At 35.4% G+C, this 19,833-nt stretch overlaps 1 protein-coding gene across 1 annotated transcript in view; it reads left to right on the top strand.

The window, feature by feature from the left end:
- Positions 1 to 6,847: 6,847 nt before the first annotated feature.
- LOC136803825 (hemicentin-1-like) overlaps positions 6,848 to 19,833 on the top strand; it is a 52,926-nt gene continuing 39,940 nt past the window's right edge. The window contains exons 1-10 of the mRNA XM_067060551.1: positions 6,848 to 7,167; positions 11,073 to 11,191; positions 11,419 to 11,754; positions 13,129 to 13,455; positions 13,802 to 13,975; positions 14,492 to 14,659; positions 15,202 to 15,528; positions 16,193 to 16,522; positions 17,829 to 18,158; positions 19,214 to 19,378. Of these exons, the coding sequence (XP_066916652.1) occupies positions 7,163 to 7,167; positions 11,073 to 11,191; positions 11,419 to 11,754; positions 13,129 to 13,455; positions 13,802 to 13,975; positions 14,492 to 14,659; positions 15,202 to 15,528; positions 16,193 to 16,522; positions 17,829 to 18,158; positions 19,214 to 19,378 (2,281 nt within the window). The 5' untranslated portion in view covers positions 6,848 to 7,162. The remainder of the gene's footprint in view (positions 7,168 to 11,072; positions 11,192 to 11,418; positions 11,755 to 13,128; positions 13,456 to 13,801; positions 13,976 to 14,491; positions 14,660 to 15,201; positions 15,529 to 16,192; positions 16,523 to 17,828; positions 18,159 to 19,213; positions 19,379 to 19,833) is intronic.

Raw genomic sequence — 19,833 nt, 5'->3', positions numbered from 1 at the left:
CTTTGCGTAAAGACAATTTACTGAACTCTAGATCTGAACTTATCTCAAAATGCCGGCACATAAACAAACACCTACTTGAAAACTTCGATTCTAAAGATTGACGTCAATTTTTTTATATGAAGACGCTGTATTGAATTTTTTAAATAAACGTGGAATTTTGTTTTGATAGTTATTTCTAATCAACTGATGAATGCGAAAGCAAGAAACTTTAAGTATTGAAAAGAAATACAACGTTTCTTAATCTTTATGTATCAAGCTCTACTTATGTATTGAGCACTCTTAATTGTGCAGAGAAACACAAGAAGAGATCCTAGGCTATGTATTAGGATTTATTCAGGACAAATGTGAATATATTCATTCAAGTCATGTAAACACCTTCGGTCTCTCATCATATTAAGAGATATAAAACAGCTACCTAACACACAGAGATTTTTTGTAAAAACAGATAGCGTTTTTCCAGCTTGATAATATTAGAAAATGAGGAAATTCCCCCAGAATAGATTAAGCTAGAATGTCTATTAGAATAGATCTAAATTTCCAGGTAGGAGGTTTTCACCTGAGACAGGGAGGGTACAGAGGTAGGGTAATAACTTGATTTTTTACTAAAATTTTGTTTAGTACCACCCACCCATATTTAGTACCGGGTACTACTTCATTTTTGCTGTAAAAAACAGGGACACCACCCCTAAAATCTTAAATTTTACAGATTAGACCAAGAGAGGGGTACTATTGTTAGTTTCTCAGACTTAAAATTGACAGATAATTCACTAAACATTGTTTAGTGGGCATGTCAGACAACCACGTTTCTACGTCTGTTTCAAGGAGAGTATGATAGTAATGGTTTGATGTATAGAGAACGCTAAGTACGACAAGTACGCATTTTTAAGGTGTCTTTAATCTATATCGTATATATTGATATCATCCAATCAGATTTCAGCTTTATAATGTTCACCACTACTCAATTCAAGCAAACTATCAATGATGGAGTCAGAAGCTTTTGTCCTTTGATTTTCATCACATGCTTCTTGACCATTTTGGAAGTTTTGTCTTCAAAAAAATCAAAAGATTTCTCAAAAGAGTAAACAAAATTTGTCGATTAAAAAAATTTCAAATCAAAAAAATATTTGAAAAAAGTCAAAATATTACAACAAACTACTTTTTTTTATTGAAAAACAGCAAAATTCTGTGAAAAAGTACCCAAATAGTATCCTGTCCTTGCTTGAAGAGTGAAAAATACACACCCCCACCCCCAAAGTAGTACCGGGTACTAACTTTTTTGAAATGCAAAGATAGACACCACCACCTGGCTATGGGTCAGTACCCTGTGTCTGTTCACCCCCCTCTGTCTGAGAAAAGATCAACATTTTCACCAAATCTCCAAATTTTCTGAGAACAGATAATGCCTCCAAAACAGGTTTTTCAAGAATCCCTTCAATAAATGCTTTCGAAACAAAAACAGTACTTTTGTATTCACACAAACAATAATGAAGGTTTAAGGTTATAGCTTCTTTTCATTTTAACATATTTCTTAATAATAATGAATAAAAATTTGAGAATGGAAATAGCTTTTTAAACCATTCACTAGTTGATACTTCCTTGCCTTGTCAAGAAATAAGAATTTTATGTGAAAAAAGGAGAATCGACAAGGCAATATATGTAAAGTAGGGAAAATACTTAGCAAAAACGTAAGTCACAAAAATATAAACACTAAACTAACCAAAACAATAGAAAATATTCAATGTAATCTGGAGTCCCCGATTTGCAACATGTGCAGCAGCTTTAAGGCTGATCAACAATCAGCTTCCCCCAGATTCCAAATCCCTGAACCAACCTGCAGTCAAAACAAGTATAAAAACAAATAAATTGAAAGTTCCACATACATATATAAAAAAATACTCTTTAAAAGAGCAAGAACTACTATTTTAATTTGAAACACACCCCATGTTGAATCAAAAATGGAAAATGCTGACGTCAAGAAACTTATATAACTCTAGTTTAGTTATGATAAGAGCGTGGAATCTGGTCCGAATCTGAGGAGTGTTTCGGCAAAAAAATTTTTTTGAATTCCTGACATCAGCAGAAATCAGCAATATTAGAAAATTTTCAATAAAGTGCTGATGTAGCGGAATTAAAAAAAATTCATTCTCAATAGGTCAGGATAGGTCTTTGCTGGTCCAGCAACCTTTAAAACGTATGTCCATTATTGTTCACCTTCTCGGTGGAAGATCTCCCATAAAGCACCTCTATGTCACAAACCCACTGGGACCCCAGCCCCACCAGAAAATTTGGTAAAAATTTGGTCCCTGGTGGTAAAGTACCCTGGAATTTCAGCCCCACTGGAAAATTTATTTTGATTTCATCCCCAATCGAAAATCAATGTTTAAAAATTGCACTCCAAAACCATCCCCACTGGATTTTTTAACCTTGGAACAATGAAATTTCTATCCCCATTAAGATTTCAATGGGAATTTTTATCCCCACTGAATAAAAAAGTTCCACCGGGGCTGTGAGACAGCGGTGTCATAAAGTCATCACAAGATGAACTCTTCATTAGATAAATGTCCCCCGAAATGTCCCAATTTAGTGTTTTGTAATTGCTCTATTTTTCATGTAGGACAATTGTTGATTTACATTTGTGTGTGGCCATGATCAAGATTGGAGAATGAAGATCTCGTGTTTGTATGTTGAAGAGTCTTGATCTGGATTGTCCCCAGTACACTCCTCTTTTGTGTCCTTGCTGTAAGAATGGGCCTGAGTGAGCTCCCCTCCCTATCATGTGTGGCCATGATCAAGATTATAAAGAAGACAACAGAATCCAAGTTGGTTGATGTTAGTGGTGTTAAAGGTATATTTCTTTTTTTCATATTTTTATTAATGTCTTGGAGGGGGTTGCGAGCTGACAGGTATGTGCTGCCCGATTTTCGACCCTCGAACCCTTAACGGGACTAAAAAGGACTTAAAGGTCCCAAAAAAGGCACCCTTAAGGGTGGCAGATACCCGTACCCTTCACTTGCCTAAGTACCCCCAGCCCCCCGATTAATGTTTTGATTTATTTGGGTGTATTATAAACAGTTTTTCATCTTTACTGTCTAAATTAAAGCTTCACTAATCACTTTCTAAAAAAAAAACTAACCCAGTTAGTTTAACTTAAATTTAAAGGTTTGATTTCTCAAGTTTGGTCTTCTTAGTTGCCAAGCTTTTGACCTTGCAAATTACCAAACCAAAACAAACCAAATTTCAAAACTTAAAGCTGAAAGTCTAATGTTGGCTATCTTCTTTCTAATAAAAATAACTTTGAGCTTAGCTAAGAATCTTTGCAATCCCCTGAAGTCAGCAAACGTTCGAAGTCTCTTTCGGCCTCTGGTCAATGCATCGACTTTTTAACATCATCATTTTTATTCGAAATCAGTTTTCTGAATGCTAATCCCCAAACTGAATTCTGCAATAAACCTTTTTAGCCTACTTGAACTTTGTTGAAATTCAGTTGGATTTAAATGAAAAAGTTTTGTATATTTATTATCAAAGAGTGTTGTCCCACTCCGATGTTTATCTTGCTAATAAGAGCGATAATTCATTATTTTGTCTAAGTGTAAATGGATGATTATTTAGTAGGTTTTTATGTTTTGGTGATCTTGCATACTTAACATTCTTGGGTGATTTGTAAAGTCTAAGAATGTCTTCTTTGTAGAATCTTTATCAAGATCGACAAAATAGGTCTTTGGAGTCTTCCAAATTTAGTTTGAATTATAGCTCAGGTGTCATTTTTTTGAGACTGACAGATAAATGGTTCACCCGGTTCACTCTATGACATTTTCAAAAGATTGTTTCAAGTTTGTAAACAAACTTTACATCTTGCCCGATATCATCCCCTTGAAATTTAGAATATGCAGCTTTGACTTCAGAGATGTTTAAAAAATTATGTAACTTTTCCATAGTATTTGTTGTGTAAAGGGATAATTAGATGGTTCGGTCATATTATTTCTGTAGGATTTGATTTGGTTTTTAAGCGACCTGTTGTAAGTTGATGTTAAGTGGTTTATCCACTCAATATATCATAAAGCTGGCATTCCATAGGCGTAGCGCGATACCCTGCAAAATTTATGGATGAGAGCGGTTTTTACGACACTGTAATATATTGTCTTTGTTTTATCAAAAGATAATGAATATGTCATAAACGTCTGCACTCCCTCATAAATTTTGCTACGCCTATGCATTCAGTTGGTTAGGGGGAATAAATAATCCGGTGGCAGAATTTGCTTTTTTGCTCCAACCTTTACAAGTAGTATTCATTTTCTCATTTTCTCATTTTCTCACTTGGCAAAGCTAGGGAAAATCTTTAGAGTTTTGAATGGGATAAGGTCATTTTAGCCTACAGACCCTTGAAAAGCCAAATTTGAAGTTCCTTATTACACCATCCTAAAGCGAGTAGATCTCCAAAAAGGGGTCATTTGGTCATTTGTCTCATTAGGTCGTCTAAGAAACTTTTCAGAGTTTTTTGCTGGATCAGAAGAATTTCAAACTCAAATATCTCTAGATCCAGTCATGGAAATCCTATACACTATATTTCTAATGGGTCAAGGCTATATATAACTCCTACACCTTGGCAATAACGATGCACGTTTTTTATAAGAACAAACTATATAAGAACATAAGGCTTCGATGACCAAAATATTAAGAACAAGTTAACAACATTTTAAGGCTTTGTGGACTCTGAAAAACCCAATTTCTTAGGAAAATGGACAAAAATACTCAGAAAATTGTGACAATAAGAACATGTTAGAGACATTTTTAGGCTTGAAAGTCAAAAAGCTAAGAACATCCGAAGGCTTCAAAAAATTTTGGATGCTCTTATAAAAAAAAGCGTGTATCTTGCAAACTGACTCCCTCAGATTATCTAGAATAATTTTCAAAATATTTTCAGGTGACTTGGCTTGTCTACTCATTAGATTACAGGGTGTTAGGGGAAAGTAAAACTTGTTGTCATCCGGATGGGTTACTGTGTTAGTTTTTGTAATCAATTAAATCAAATAATTATTTTTGTCATCAGACGGATGTGTGTTTTTTAAAAGTGTTAAAAAATCTTTTAAGATGATTGATTGAGTGTTAGTTGTCATTTTTGAGTCGAGTTTTAGGGAAGTTATCGAATTTTTTGATTTGGTTGGGTTTTAGAGTGGAGATTCAATTGAATAGTTTTTGTTCTCAGGGAAATAGCTGTTAAAAAGTTTTGCTACTATATTATATGGCCTTTGAGTGTTCTTAACTTGTAAGCTTATAGTGTTTTTAACATTTTGTGAGTATTTTAGCGTAATTTCAGGTTTTTAGGGTATGTAAAGCCTTAAAATATTTTTAAAGTTGTTCTCAAAGTTTTTGCCCTGGAACCTATATGTTTTGTGTTTTACTTTGTTCTCATAAAAGTACGTGTAATATCAAAACAATTTTCTAATGATCAGGGACTGGATGGTCCTTTCCTTTTGATAAAGAAAACTTAAGATAGTGTAAGACTCCTCTTTCCCGGGTAGACTTCTTGTTGAGTGTCATTGGTCAAAATGAAAAGAGTTCTAAGTAATCATTTGTACTATGTAGTGTTGATACACGCTTTTTTATAAGAACAATCTATATAAGAACACAAGGCTTCGATAACCAAATATTATAAGAATAAGTTAAGAACATTTTATGTCTTTATGGACTCTAAAACTGGTTAAGAACAACTGAAGCTACACCTAAAACGTTTACAGTGTGACGTACCGATGGATAGTCAACATTTTTGTGGGTTCTTAAGAAAGTGATAATTAGACGATTGTGTGACCATGAATGTCTATTCTGTCAGGTCTAAGGGACAAAGAAATTCTGTCTGTCTACTGTTGTTTACATTTGTTCGAAGAGCAAATCTTTTTTGTATTTTGGTAAACGATATCTTTGTGGTTGATATATCTTGTTACAGGAAGTCACCTCAGATGACAACGTCTTTCAAAATATAAAGAAATCAAAAAATATGTTTTGGCATCAATTTCTAAGGGTTAATAATAAAATGTTATACTTAACTTAAGTTCATTTTCAAACTTCTTGTACTTTAATGGTCTGGATGCAATTGGAAGGGTTTGATTGCGAATGTTACAGCTAAGTACTTAATTTGCATTTACAATGATAGAACACTTCACCTGAGTTAGAAATACATTGTTTGATGGGGAATAAAAAAAACTACACTTTTTTTATAAGAACCAGTAAAATTTTTCTGAGGCTCGGCTGTTCTTATTTTTTGGCACTTTGAGCCTCAAATTGTTCTTATCCTGTTCTTATTTATAGGGTGTAATTTAGGTATTTTAGGCGTTATACCCAAGTTTTACTACTTTGACCCCTAAATTGCTTGAAAATGAGTGATTTCAGGCTCAGCATTGTTCTTAAATTGTTCTTATTTTTTGGCAATTTTGAGCCTCGTTGTTCTTATTGAATTGTTCTTGTATAAAAAAAGTGTATAAGCAAACTCATTGGCATCGGACCTAAATTTGAAAAGCCTGAACAATAAAAAATGACAACTTTTGAAATCCCCAAAGAAAAAGTCTTTCTGTTAGAAAACATTTTTTGTTTGGTGTGTTGTACTTAACTATAAAAGACGAATCCAATGAGAGAGCAGGATTCGAGTTTGTTGTCAAATATCTGGGTGCATTTATTCGACTGCGTCATACGACTGTAATAAAACAGAAACAAATCTTGCAAGGCTGAAATATATTTGGAAATCAAAATTCACAATTTCTTTTATTTCAAGGACCTTTTTTATTCTTCTGATCAGTATACTTAAATGGTAACTTGTTCTGATATTGACATCTCCTATGTATAACTTTGTTGTTTTAGCATTTAACGAAGGTATAACAGCATACAACACCCTACCTGACAAACAAGGGTGATATTTGATATCTTCAAAGGGAAAAGTAAATTACTACATATCAAGTTCATTATTCACTCTCACTTGCATCAAAAGTCACTTCATTTACTAAAAGAAGCAATACTGGGAAATATTTATTTTTTGTAGCTTTTACATACTTTGAGTTAGAGAGATATTTTGTATTTGGTTGAATGGACTGGATTTATTGTTGATTTTTGGTTTTGTCACCTCCTCGTTTTATATTTGGTGCTGGTATATTGTTGATATTTACATTGTTTTGACATGCGGTATGATAATTTTCACAAATTAATAGTACAGTGTATTCTCTATAACTTGAACCCGCACGGGAACACACCCAGGAACACAAGTTTGTTCAAGTTAAGGAAATACTCTATAAGGTTTAAAAAGGCATTGTTAACTGAAAGGACAATAAAACTGACAGTTTCACCGGGGATGTTGAAGGGGTATTATTAATAATTCGTGGTCTTCAACAAGAATTAAATGCTACACTAGTTGTAATTTCAATATTCTCTGTTTATCTAAACTAAGGGGCACTGGGTTAAATACGGGTGCTAGGTATGTATAGGCGGCAAGGGTCAATATTTCATACCTTTGATGTTCTCTGAGGATACTAAGGAACAAAAAAGTAAGTCTCTTTGTTTTTGTTTTTATCGAAGAGAATTTCAATAAAAACTCTCTCTAAGGGTTCAATTTTACCACATTGGTACCTTTTTTGATTATGTCATTTCAATTTGAAGTTAATCTATAGGAAGTGACGCTATTATTTGTTTCGTCTAAACACAATTATTGTTTTTCGGGATTTGGAGTTGCTTTAACTCGGCCTTCGATATAGCCGGGACTTTTCGAATGATGTGATTGTAAAATAAGGATGGGAAAGATTAGATCTTCATCGAGATCGGAAATCTTTAAACCTGGCCATTTTGGTAACAGTTTACCAGGGATTGCTAACCAGGGCTGTATCATATAAGTACATTAGCAAAAGTAAACTTTTTAAATTAAAAATTAGTGGAGGTTATTGAATTATGGTTCATTTGTATGAATGAGAATTCTTGAGTACGAAGTCCTTTGAAATACTTCTTTGATAAAACTTGACTTAAAAAAAAGTGTTGAGAAGTCAACATAGTAACTGTTTAGTGGCTGTGTACTGTCAGTGAAATTCGCTCTTAAGAAAACATACTAAATGATCATGTAATTGGCGAGGGGACTTAAAACACTTACTCCCTCTACCATTTATGTCATGCCTGACAGAGATTTGAGGGAACCGACTCGCCATGATATACTTTGGCAGTGTTCTTCTGTAGGGAATAAGGGGTTTTTCTTTCTACCGACGATTCTATTTTTTAAGTGTTTAAGGTCTACTGTAGCCAATAAGTGTAGATGCTCAAAAAGACTACATTAGAATTTTGAAAGACTCACACTAACGGAACACCTATTTGTCTGGTTACGGCAAATTTCAAATTAATTCAAATTATAGAAATATCCGAATTGAAAAAATTTCAATTGAAAATTCATTTTAAGTAAAATTAAACTACGATTAAAAGACATCATTTAAGGTATCCCCTACCATTTGCTTATACAGCATTTTTAAACAAAAGAAATTTTTTCTTTCTTCCACGTTGCGCGAGCACAAATGTTGAGATGCTGCGCGAGCACAAAATGTTGGAGAACTTCTTTTGTTTCTTATGCATTGTCAGCATAGAGGCGCTATCTTAAAAAAGGATATCTTTAAGCTGACAACTAACATACTTTTACAGAAGTACTTCAAAATATCTTGAAAACTGCTTAAAAATAACGTTTTCCGCACCTAGCAATAATGAAAACATTTTCAAGTACATGTTAAGTACATGTTAAACTCGTTTGTTATGATGGTTTAATAACTGTTAATTCACTTCAAATCCCAATTACAATTTAATTATCATCCAAGAATGATAAATCGCGATAAAAAGTATCTAAGCTTACAGTAGCGTAGCCAAGAGGGGCGCAAAGTTTTGTAGGAGAGCAGATTTTTATGTCATTATAATCATCTTTTAATACCATAAAATAATTACAAAGTCATAAAAATCACACAAATCTTGCCCCCTTTTTGGCTACGTTACTGAGATTATGCAATGTAAGACCACGAGCAAGGTTATTCGATTCCAATTAATCATAGACAGCATTACACATACATACATACATAGAGCGACCGTAGCATGAAGGTAGAGCATCCAGCTACGGTGTGCAAGGTTGGGGGTCCGATCCCCAGCCGGGTCATACCAAAGATTCCGAAAATGGTACTTGATGCCTCTCTGCTTAATGCTCAGCAACTAAAGAGACGGATCTAGGGTAAGCGGAGAAACCCAGGGAAAGGAGTGGCGCCCTCCCCTACTTTCGGGTAGACAGCTATACGAAAAGGGAGCCTTCGGGTCGCCCTCAACTGCGGTCGCAAACTTACTTACTTACACATACATACGGGAATCCAGTTTCAAGCTGCACGGCGCCAAAATAAAGAATTTTAAACATCTTTGTTTAGCATAACCAAATACAGAATGAATTTACCGGATTGTAAATCTTATAGTAATGATACTCTTTGCAATAAGTACATAATTCGAACTAAAATATTGGTCTCCTTAGCTGGCTATTCGTAAAAAACTCTTTGTAATTCAAAACTGTTCTTTTGATTCGATTGAAGGTCGAATTAGAAAGAGTTTCACCGAGTCATCCGAGAGTAGCCTGTTAACATTCATACACCCCTGTCTCACAGCCCCTGTAGAACCTTCTTCCCACAGTGGGGATGAAAACTTTCATCACACTCCGAATGGGATGATTTTGGAGCTTGGTCTGTATTGCTGGGATTGTCTCAGGAGGATAACCGCCAAGCTCTTTCAACGTAAGTCAATGATTTCATCTTCACTCATAAGCAAAATCCTGTGAGCGTGTAGAATATTCAAGAATTGAATTAAAGAGAAGCAAGTTTGAGCAATTCCCGAGTGGTTTTAAAGCTAATTGGAATTATTGTTTGGAGTTTTTTTGCAATTGAAAACTCAAATGAGAATAATAACCATGTCTATTGTGGGATTTTTTTCCCATATGGGATGAAATTTTGGCCAAATTTTCCAATGAAGTGGGGGTTCCATCGGGTCCGTGACACAGGCGTGTATTCATGCATCCCTCATTATAACTATTCTAATCTAAAGCATTTGTAACTTCTTTGAATGTCAACTTGTGCAGAGTTTCTGTCTCTGAATAAAGCAAATATTTATTAGGTGTAAACCCTCCTCTTTCAATGTGTAAAACCCTACAGACTTAAAAAACTATCAAGATTTTCTCTGTAACCAACTTGATTTAATCTAGAGATTTAAGAGTCATTTGTAGTTAAGTATCTTTGGTAATCGTCAAACATTTTGAAGTGTGTTTGTATAAACCATGCAGGCTCCCCTAAAATGGAAATGACAATGTAAAGTTTTTCGTTAGCAAATTGAACGGATTATAAGCTTCAATGCATGAAGTGGAAATTGAGTTCTATTAAAAATGTACGTATGTTTTTTTTTTGAACCTTGAATATTTTAACGAATGTTTCTTGCGAATGTTCATTTTTCTTTACTTTTTTTGGTCAAATAGAGTTCGTACTCTCGGGTACCTAATAAGCGTCCTCCGCTAATTAATATTTTGAAAATTCTCCACCCAGGATATTCTTATTCCAACTAACCCCCCTCGCTTTTTAATTTTTGGGAAAATGTTTTTGAAAGTTCTCTAATTCTGCTGTATTAGCTTCCTCAAGGACATTTTTTTCCGGGGCGGGGGACTTATTAAGTTTGGAAAACTTTCCACCCACCCCGCTTATTCCGAACCCGGTACCCGAAAGTATTTGGCTGAGGAATACCGTGGGTAATCGATGACCTTCAGATGCTAATCTTTCGTTTCTTTTCACGAAGGCTCATAACCAACATTTCGGAAAATCCTGGATCATCTTTGAATCGAGCACATAAAACGGTCTAGGTTTCGAAGTAGAAATTCCTAGTTTGTTTCACCGGGTGACAATTTTAAACACTTAGCATACTTTAGTGCTCAGAGTGTGGATGAAATTTCAGAGTATTTCCAGGGTTGCTTTATTGATATTTCCGTTGAAGACACACCGAGTGTGACGACGGTTCACTTTCTATGTTCAAACAACGCGCTCATCTAATTTCAGGTATTTCAAGAATGGTTTATCTCTCATCCTCCTCCTGTGTATCTGTGATCAAGCTCTTCTCTTGAAAGGAAGGCGCCATGACGCCGAAAGAGTACGACGCCAGACCGGAGTGCCGAGTAGTAAGTGCCTTATTCTTAATCATAAATAGTCTTTTTTAATTCATGGTGACAAACGTGCATTCGGGACTCTTTCTCACTTTTAAAGGACGGTTTCTGTGATTTGAACTTCTTCAGTAACTTAAAACTGAGAAGCCATCTTCAATCATTTTTGCTGAAAGAGTTGCTGACTTTTTAGGTAATGTAAAACTTTAAAATTAATTAATTAACTTCTTAACTTTGCATTTCAGGCCTCATCTCTATACAATACAGTACAAAGAACATTGTTGAAATCTTGAACAACAAAACGGTCACTATCAACATCGGAGATCGTTTATCATCAGTCGGTGGTGTCCGTATTCATATACGATGTCCGTTTTACGGACAGCCTCATCCACGGGCCATGTGGTATTTCAAAGGTCACGTGATTGATCACGTGAAATATCCGAATCTAGATATTACGGAACCGAACGGTGTTTCCGTGTTAACCATTTTGAAATTAGATCCGTACCATGTTGGAGACTATAAGTGTGCGGTGTATAATAGACAAGGCACGAGGTCCAGCAATTCACGTGTTCGCCAGATCGGTAAGTGCAGCAGCGTAGACAGGAGGGGCGCAAGATTTGTGTAGGAGAGCAGACTTTTATGACACAGTAATTATCTTTTTACATTATGAATAGATAATCACAGTGTCATACAAATCTGCTCCCCTACATAAATTTTGCGCCCCTCTTGGCTACGCTTTTGAAGTGAGACCTTGTGAAAATTTCTTCAGAAGTATGTGAAGCAGAAGAAATTGTTGGCTTAAGTCTCTTATACACCTTTTCGACCATAGTCACCAATTGCCGCGCGGGCATTTTTTTGTCCGCTTTACAACACTAAAACCGTCCCGTCCTTTTTTCGCACCTATAGACAATAGAAAAATGTGTCAAAAAAGGATTGGATCGAGTTTAGTGGGATAGTTAAATAATTAGGTGGCAGGCGCCTGACCGCGCGACTACGGTCGAAAAGGTGTATATTTGTGGGATCATTAACTCAAATGAATTATACTACAGTCAAGTTCGAGCTAAAACATTGGTCTTCACAGCTGCTGAAAAGTCGCCTAAAATACTCTCAAATATTCGAATCTTTCTATAATTCGAAACGAATCCTATTTGCATTAAGGCCTGTGACCATAGTGAATTATTCGTAATTGCCGTGTATAAAATGTATTTTTCTGAATGACGTAACCAACAAAACTATGGCATGTTATATTTTCTGTTAGGCCAACTATTCCTGAATCTGAAAATTCAAAAATTGTATTGAACAAATTTGATGAAGAAGAAAATGAAGACATGTGTTTCAACTTTGAGGACCTTATTTTCGGCGAAGAAAAAACATTTTCAAAAAGTCTTTTCCACTAGATGGTGTATCTTTAACCAAACTAACAATAGAATTTCGGAAAAGCTTCTTTGTCACAAAATCACAAAAATCACAAAAAAAGTTTTTTGACCAATTTTTCATCCCAATTTTTCGTAGAAAGTCATAATTTTTTATATATCAATTTAGAACATTTTTCCGAAAATTTTTAGGTAGTTCAATCTTTTGCAGACAATTTAATAAACAATTGAAACAAAAAGGTTCATTACCTATTAAAACTAAGCACTTTTTGTAAAAGAGGGTAAAATAGTATTTTATTAACGTCTTTTTTAAGGTTTGTAACGTCATTTTTGTAATTAAATTGCTAATTACTCTCGATGGAATAAATTCACAAACAATTTATAAAATTTTAAAAACAATTTTGTTAAAAGTGTGAAGGTACTCAAAACAAAACACAAGTTTTATCTTCAAATCTCGATCTTTTGACTATGGTCAGAGCGAGCCCTTAAGAATGGAACGAGAAAAATCCTTCTTCCTTTGCTAGTAAATTTACACATTTGAAGTGCCAAATCTCTATCAAATATTTCCCTCATTTTCTTTAGTACCGGGCCAACCAACCATCTTCTCTAAGCGTGGAGTCCGTCAACTTTCCGTCACTGAGAAAGTCGCCAACATCAGTATCGGTACAGATTTGACCGTCTTCCAAGGGACCAATCTGGTGTTTTGGTGTGACGTCAGACCTAAAGGTAGCAGTTACAGCATTCGTTGGATTACGCCGTCGACGTCAAACCCTCTTACGCATGTTATACGTAGCGAAGGATCACTGGAGATTCCGAACGCTTCTTACAGGGAGAATGGGTACTACTATTGCAGCGTCAGCAATCAAAATGGACCAGCTGATCAACAAAGAAGTTCTGTTCGCGTGATACGTATGTTTTTATAGTATTCTTTATAACTTACCAACCATTTTGAAAAAAACTATACTATCTGTGATCCGTTGGTTTGTGTGCAGATTGGTAGTGTAAAGGTTTCGATCATAAATTTGCGGCGGAAAGGACTGTGTTCGAATCCCAAACAATTCCAGACAGAGTGTTACGAAACCGTGCTTGTCTACAATCCTTGAAAATTTCAAAGTAAAGGTTTTCGAGATAGTCCGACTTTTTGAAGCTGTCACTTTACTGTTGTCCCATTCTTTTCACTTGTACTGTTTTTGGTTGGGCTTTTTTACATCTCTTGTGATCTGCAGCTAATTAACTGAAAGTTTAATAACTCCAGGTAAAATCAAGCCGTCCATTCAATCGCGTAACGATTTTGTACGTTACATACGAGGTTCTGGTGAAGCCTACATGCAGATTGGTGACACGGCAATCATTAAAGAAGGTTTTACTGTCAAAATATCATGTCCTTTCAGTGCAGTACCAGTTGGCAAAATATCTTGGTTACGTAATGGTAAGTTCTTTTGTCCAGATATTTTAAGTCAAAGTAAGGTCTTGTCGTTTCACGCTTACAAAGAAGCACTTCCGTCGTGCGAAGGAAGAGTTTTCGGCTACGGTGCGGAAAGATCTGCGTTCGTACCCCATTTGGGTCATCCCAAAGATTTCCAAAATAGTATCTGGTGCCTCACTGCTTGATGCTTAGCAGTTAAAGTGAATCAAGAGTTAGTGGTGAAATTAAGCGAAAAGAGTGGCTTTCTCCCCTACCTTTGGGTAGACAGCCAAAGAAAATGGAGCCTTTGGCTCGACATCGACTGTGGTTGCAAACTTACTTACTAAAATGGAGCGAGGCAACAAATGTGATTGATGTTAACTTATGGGCGTTACCCTCCTTTGAAGGTCGTAGCCCATTACTTATTTATGTATGAAATGTGTCCGAGCCTCTAACAGGAGCGAGACCGTAAGATAGTAAGTCAGAAATTATTTGGAAAAAATGCTGGCTGTAAGTGTTTTTTTTGTTTCTTTTTCTCAGGAATGGCATTAGCTTTACCATCAAGCAATTTATATTTGGTAAAAGACAGAACGAACACATTGGTTATAGAGAAGATAGAGATGAAACATTCCGATATTTATTCATGTGCTGTATCAAATGTTCTTGGAAAAGAAATTGCTTCTTCGAACATTACCGTTATTCCGAGTTGTAAGTAGTGTCATCTTCTGTTGTTGTAATACCTGACTCATGTTCACACGCTAGGAATTTTACTAAATGCCATTACTAAAAGCAATAGACGAGCTTTATTATGTTGCAAAACGATGCCTTGAAGGGTAAAAAATGCTTGCTGTAATATGACCCATAAGTTGAATAAGAAAGAATTTTTTTAAGTAAAGCACCACGGGGCTTTGAATTTCAAACATCTGTATGTACAAAATTTGAATGCAATATTCTTGGTTTGTACCCACTTTTCAATCACAATGGCATTGACTCTTTAAAGCTTTATAACTCATACAGCTTTACTTTCCTTATGAGAAGTTCGATAGGATTAAAGTTTTCGAAACGTTAATTTGTGGTTAATAATGTATGTAGTAGTTTGTTTCATGTTGACGAAACGGTAGCAATAAAGGCTAATAAAAGGTCAACGCTACTAGACAAGTCTATAACTTTTTAGGGTGAGGCTTTGCTCATAGAATGGCGATGCTAAATGGTAGACATATAGTGTAAAATATTTTTTCTTTCTCATTTAGTATCATCGCAACCGAAAGTAATCGAAGGCAGTCACCGAAATGTCATTAATATTGATTCACCTAAGAAATTGACTACAGTCACTATCGGGGAAACAGTTCGTATTGTCGAAGGTGCCTCGCTAAAACTGAAATGTCAAAGTACCGGATTGCCAGAACCGAGAATCATTTGGACAATCAACCGGAAGCCGATCGATAACGATCAATTTATCGAATCGAAGAATGAGTTGTTGATTTTGAATTTTAAGAAGGGATATGCGGGAGATTATAAATGTGTTGCGAAAAATATTATTGGTCAATCGAGAGCATGGTCTGATATTAGGATTGTCGGTAAGCAAGAATTATTTCTTCCTATGAAGTCGTTGAGCTTAAAGCCCCAAAGAGGCTAGCTAGAGAAGAAACTTCAACCTTTCTTAAGCAAGAAAAAGTGAAGCTTTAGCTTTACAGCCCTTCTTTGTTTTTAAGCGGTTTATTTTTCGAAATCTGTTGATGGATTTTACTTTCAACTTGGCGTTTGTGTGAGAACCACGCGGATCATGTATTTTGGATGGGAAATAAGTGGTTTCGTTTCACATCCAAATCTAGCCATTTTGGGGCTTTGAAATGGTTTTAACCCCAATTGGTCAGTTTATCTCCAAAATGAAATCCCTGATCGTAAAAAAAGGCTTTTATTCAGTTTATGAACATAAAATAAGAAGTTGATAGACACCTTTGATTATTGTGTTTTCCATTTTCACTCTGTGAAAATGCTAACCAGTCTGTTTTTACAACCTTTTTTTAGTGACAATTAATTTTCGCTAAAATTAGTTCTGGCCAAAATAGAGAAATTGTTGCTTCGGTAAAATAAGTTCCTCGCCGTTTTTAGGCTTTTTCCTGCTCGCATGGATTGGTTCTCGCCAAAATAAGTTCCCTTAGAGTTTCGAAATATAAATGTAAGGTATAAACAAATGATCTAAGATTCTCTATCTCTCACTTTAAACACCATTCTTCATAGAACCGACCGCTCCAGCCATCAAACCTAGCGATGCTTACCTCAAAATTGCTGACCGCTCAAATCTAGTCAAACTTGTGATTGGAGATACACTAAAAACGTCCGGCGGCCGAGATATCGAAATCAAATGTCCGATAACCGGGTATCCTTTGCCGGAACCGATATGGAAGCATGGTGATTCCATGTTAAAACCGCACGAAAATACAGTCATTAATGGCGAAGAGCAAACCTTGTTATTGAAGAGTGTAGATGAATGGCAATCTGGAACTTACTCTTGTTTTGCAACCAATTTCGCTGGCGTTGCCGTGGTAACTTCTAAACTAAAAATCTTGCGTAAGTAACAAAACGGTTTTGTTGTTGTTCTATATTATTCATTTCATTATGCGCATGGGTGTTTATGATAGTGATTTGAGTGGAGATATGTATCTCAACTGTTTTACATTTTATTTTGTTTTAATCCTGGAGATGGACAATTTAGTCCGAAATATATCTAGTCAAAATAAAATGATATGAATTGTTGGCTTAGCTTAACTGATATTAACCATCTCTACGTTAATCGATTTCCGCAGCTTTCATTTGGAATCAAATGTGCAGATTCTTTACCATCTCTCTGCAACTGAATATGGAATTGTAAATTATAAAACCTTTCTTCTCATCTCTGAAACTAGGCTCTTCTACATTAACAACTCAAAAATCGGTCTTTTTGAACTTACTCGAACAATCACAATTCACACACACGTAATTGTGGCTGTAATTATCCTGTTGTCTTAAACACATTGGAATATTCTAGATTCTCTCTTATTTTAACAACTCAAAAATCGGTCTTTTCGAACTTACTCGAATAACCAGAATTCATACACACTGGTAGCAATTTTTTTACAATTTTCATGTTGTTTTTTAACAATTGTCATGTTTTTAGTTTTTGGACCTACCTGGAGGTCCTATAAATTAACCTGTGTTCGTCCGTCCGTCTGTCCGTCAAACTTTTCTCAGGATTGAATCATAGGAATCTTTTGGGTTTTGGTACAAAGGTGCAAAATAGTAGTGGGCAAAATGTGACGGAGCATTATTTTCGAAAAAAAAATTTTGGGGCAAATTTGGGCCAAAAAACGGCTAAAAAACAGCTTTTTTGGACTTTGTGAAAAATTGAATCATTTATTTTTTCTGATTTTTTGCATGGAAGTAGGTAAAAGATGGTTCAAGCAGATTTTTGCAAAAAAATTTTGTTGACTCAAAAAACGCATGTTTATCTATAAGAATCACTTGTAATAAGCATACATCAATGTTCTTAGCCAAATTACTTAATTTTTTGATGAGATAGATGTTTGTTTTTGCTCAGAAAGTCTTGAATATGAAAGAATATTTCAAGAGCATGAAATTTTGGTTTCTAAATGTTTTTTTTATAACAAACAAACGACTAATTTAAATAGATCGTCACTATTTGTGTTCTGAATGATTGTTTAATGGTCACGTCACGTAGATATCAATTATAAATGTGTTAAATGCATAACCCAGGTAGGTCCATAAAAGTATCACTTGTTTTTACTATACTTGGGATCATGGTACACAGAAGACACCGAAACGTCAAAAAATTAATAAAATTAACTTTGATTTAAATACTTTGTATTTCCCATTCTAGCGCGTGGTTCACCTGTCATCACAAGCCAAGAGAAAGTCTTAAAAGTTCTTGACCCAACCAAATCATTCGTTGGTATCAGTATCGGTACAAACCTCACAACGACCACTGGTAAAAGCCTTCGTATTGTTTGCCCGTCGCTAGGTTACGATAATGCAAACGTTGAATGGACTATCAATGATAAGAATTTACATTACGACACAAGGATTGTTTTGAGCAATGGAAATGAGTTGATTATTAATGACCTTCAGTTCTTCGATGAGGGTATATACAAATGTCGTGTTTACAGCCAGTATGGTTTTGATACGATGGCATCACAAATCAGAGTGTTAGGTAAGTCTCTACAGGCTATGTTGTTTCTTCGTTAACGTTAAATTATGCGATAAACCTAGCCTGGGGGGCATTTGTAGTTTTTTGGCAGACTGGATGGTGATTTTTGTGCTTTATTATCGTTTCGTAAACTTTGATGGGATTATAGAATATGTTTTATTATTTTGGTGTTTTCTTAGAATTTTTTTAAACGAAAGTGAAAAAAATCAAGATGGCAATATCCTCTAGTCTACTTCTTTGCATTAGTTCGTCTTCGTGATCAACCTTTACCAATAAACCTTATCGGAGTTTTTAATTTTTCTAAAAAGCGATGCATTGTGGGATTGTTTCGAGTGTATTACAATAGAATTCCCTCGATGAATTCCTAAGAGATTTCTATTGTAATGCACTCGAAACAATCTCACAATACATCAGATAAGGTCTATTAGCAGGGGATTTCTATTTTTGTTAACTAACGTCCATCCAGCTATAAAGCCTTATTCAGTGGGATGAAAAAATGGTAAAAGCATTCAGTGTTGCTGTCCTCCAGTGAGATGAGAATAGGGCTAAAATTATTGCAAAATATTCACTTTTTGTTTCGCACGTGATAGGAAAGACCCTGATTCAGGAAAATGGATTTCTACAATTTCCCGGCCGGCACCCAACGTTTTTCCAACGTTCATCTAACATTCACACCGTCCATACAAAGTTAACGTCCATATAACGTTAGATGAACGTTGAAAGCTTGAAACAACATTTTGTGCCAGCTAGGTTTCAGCTCTGTATAAAAGCCTTTTCGTTTCAATACTTCATTAAAAACGCTCACTAGCGAGTTGAGGTATGTGTAATTTCTTTGCGATTGAGACGGTTAGCTTTTGGTTTGTCTAAACCCTAATCAACTGAGGAGGACGGTAAACAAGCACTTTTACCGTCCTCGGTTTTGCGGGTCAGAACACTGCGGGTTATTTCAAATCAAATTCAGTCACTTTACCGTCCTCAAAAGTTCGCTAATACCTCTAAAAGCTCGCTAATACCTCTTCTTCTCGTTTCATAAAATTTTGTGTGCTTCTCGTTCACAGGCGATCTGAAGGACGGTGGAAAGACCGAAGAAACAACTATTACTACTATGAGTAATAACAATGGAAATAACTTGTTACAAGTTAAAGGAACCATCAGAATCAATAGTGGTACCGATATCACCATCATTTCTGGTCAAGATGTACAAATCAAATGTCTCAATAGAGGTACGTCTATGTTTGTAATTTTGTTATTGGATATTTTTTCTCAAATCTTTTAGATAAAGAATTCATGACGTAATACTTTACACGAAAAAAAAGACGGCGTGTTTGCTACTATTTTTGAATTTAAACAAACGCCCTGGCCATTGATATCGAAAGGATGATACTCACCCTTTTCATTGATTCGAGCCATCGGGTGTCCCTATATAATACAACTCACATTTGTACCAATTCCAATAAATAGTTTATTTTATCAGTTTTATAGTGTGGTTAATCTATTATAACAACCTTATTTGCTTAAACCAAATTTAACCCTTGTAAATCGACCCAGCCTATCCCTTTAAAGCTATCTTTCGTGTCATGGTAGTATTTTCCACCTTATATCCGCCCTTATTGGCGTTATTTATGACCTTCAGGGCGTAGAAGCGGTCGGTTTTTACTCAGAACCGGCTGCTTAAAAA

This window comes from Clytia hemisphaerica, unplaced genomic scaffold (assembly GCF_902728285.1).
Source record: "Clytia hemisphaerica strain Z4C2 unplaced genomic scaffold, Clytia hemisphaerica genome assembly, whole genome shotgun sequence".
Taxonomy (NCBI): Eukaryota; Metazoa; Cnidaria; class Hydrozoa; order Leptothecata; family Clytiidae; genus Clytia; species Clytia hemisphaerica.
The sequence above is the reverse complement of the archived record's forward strand: the minus strand, read 5'-3'. Positions and strand labels throughout refer to the sequence as shown.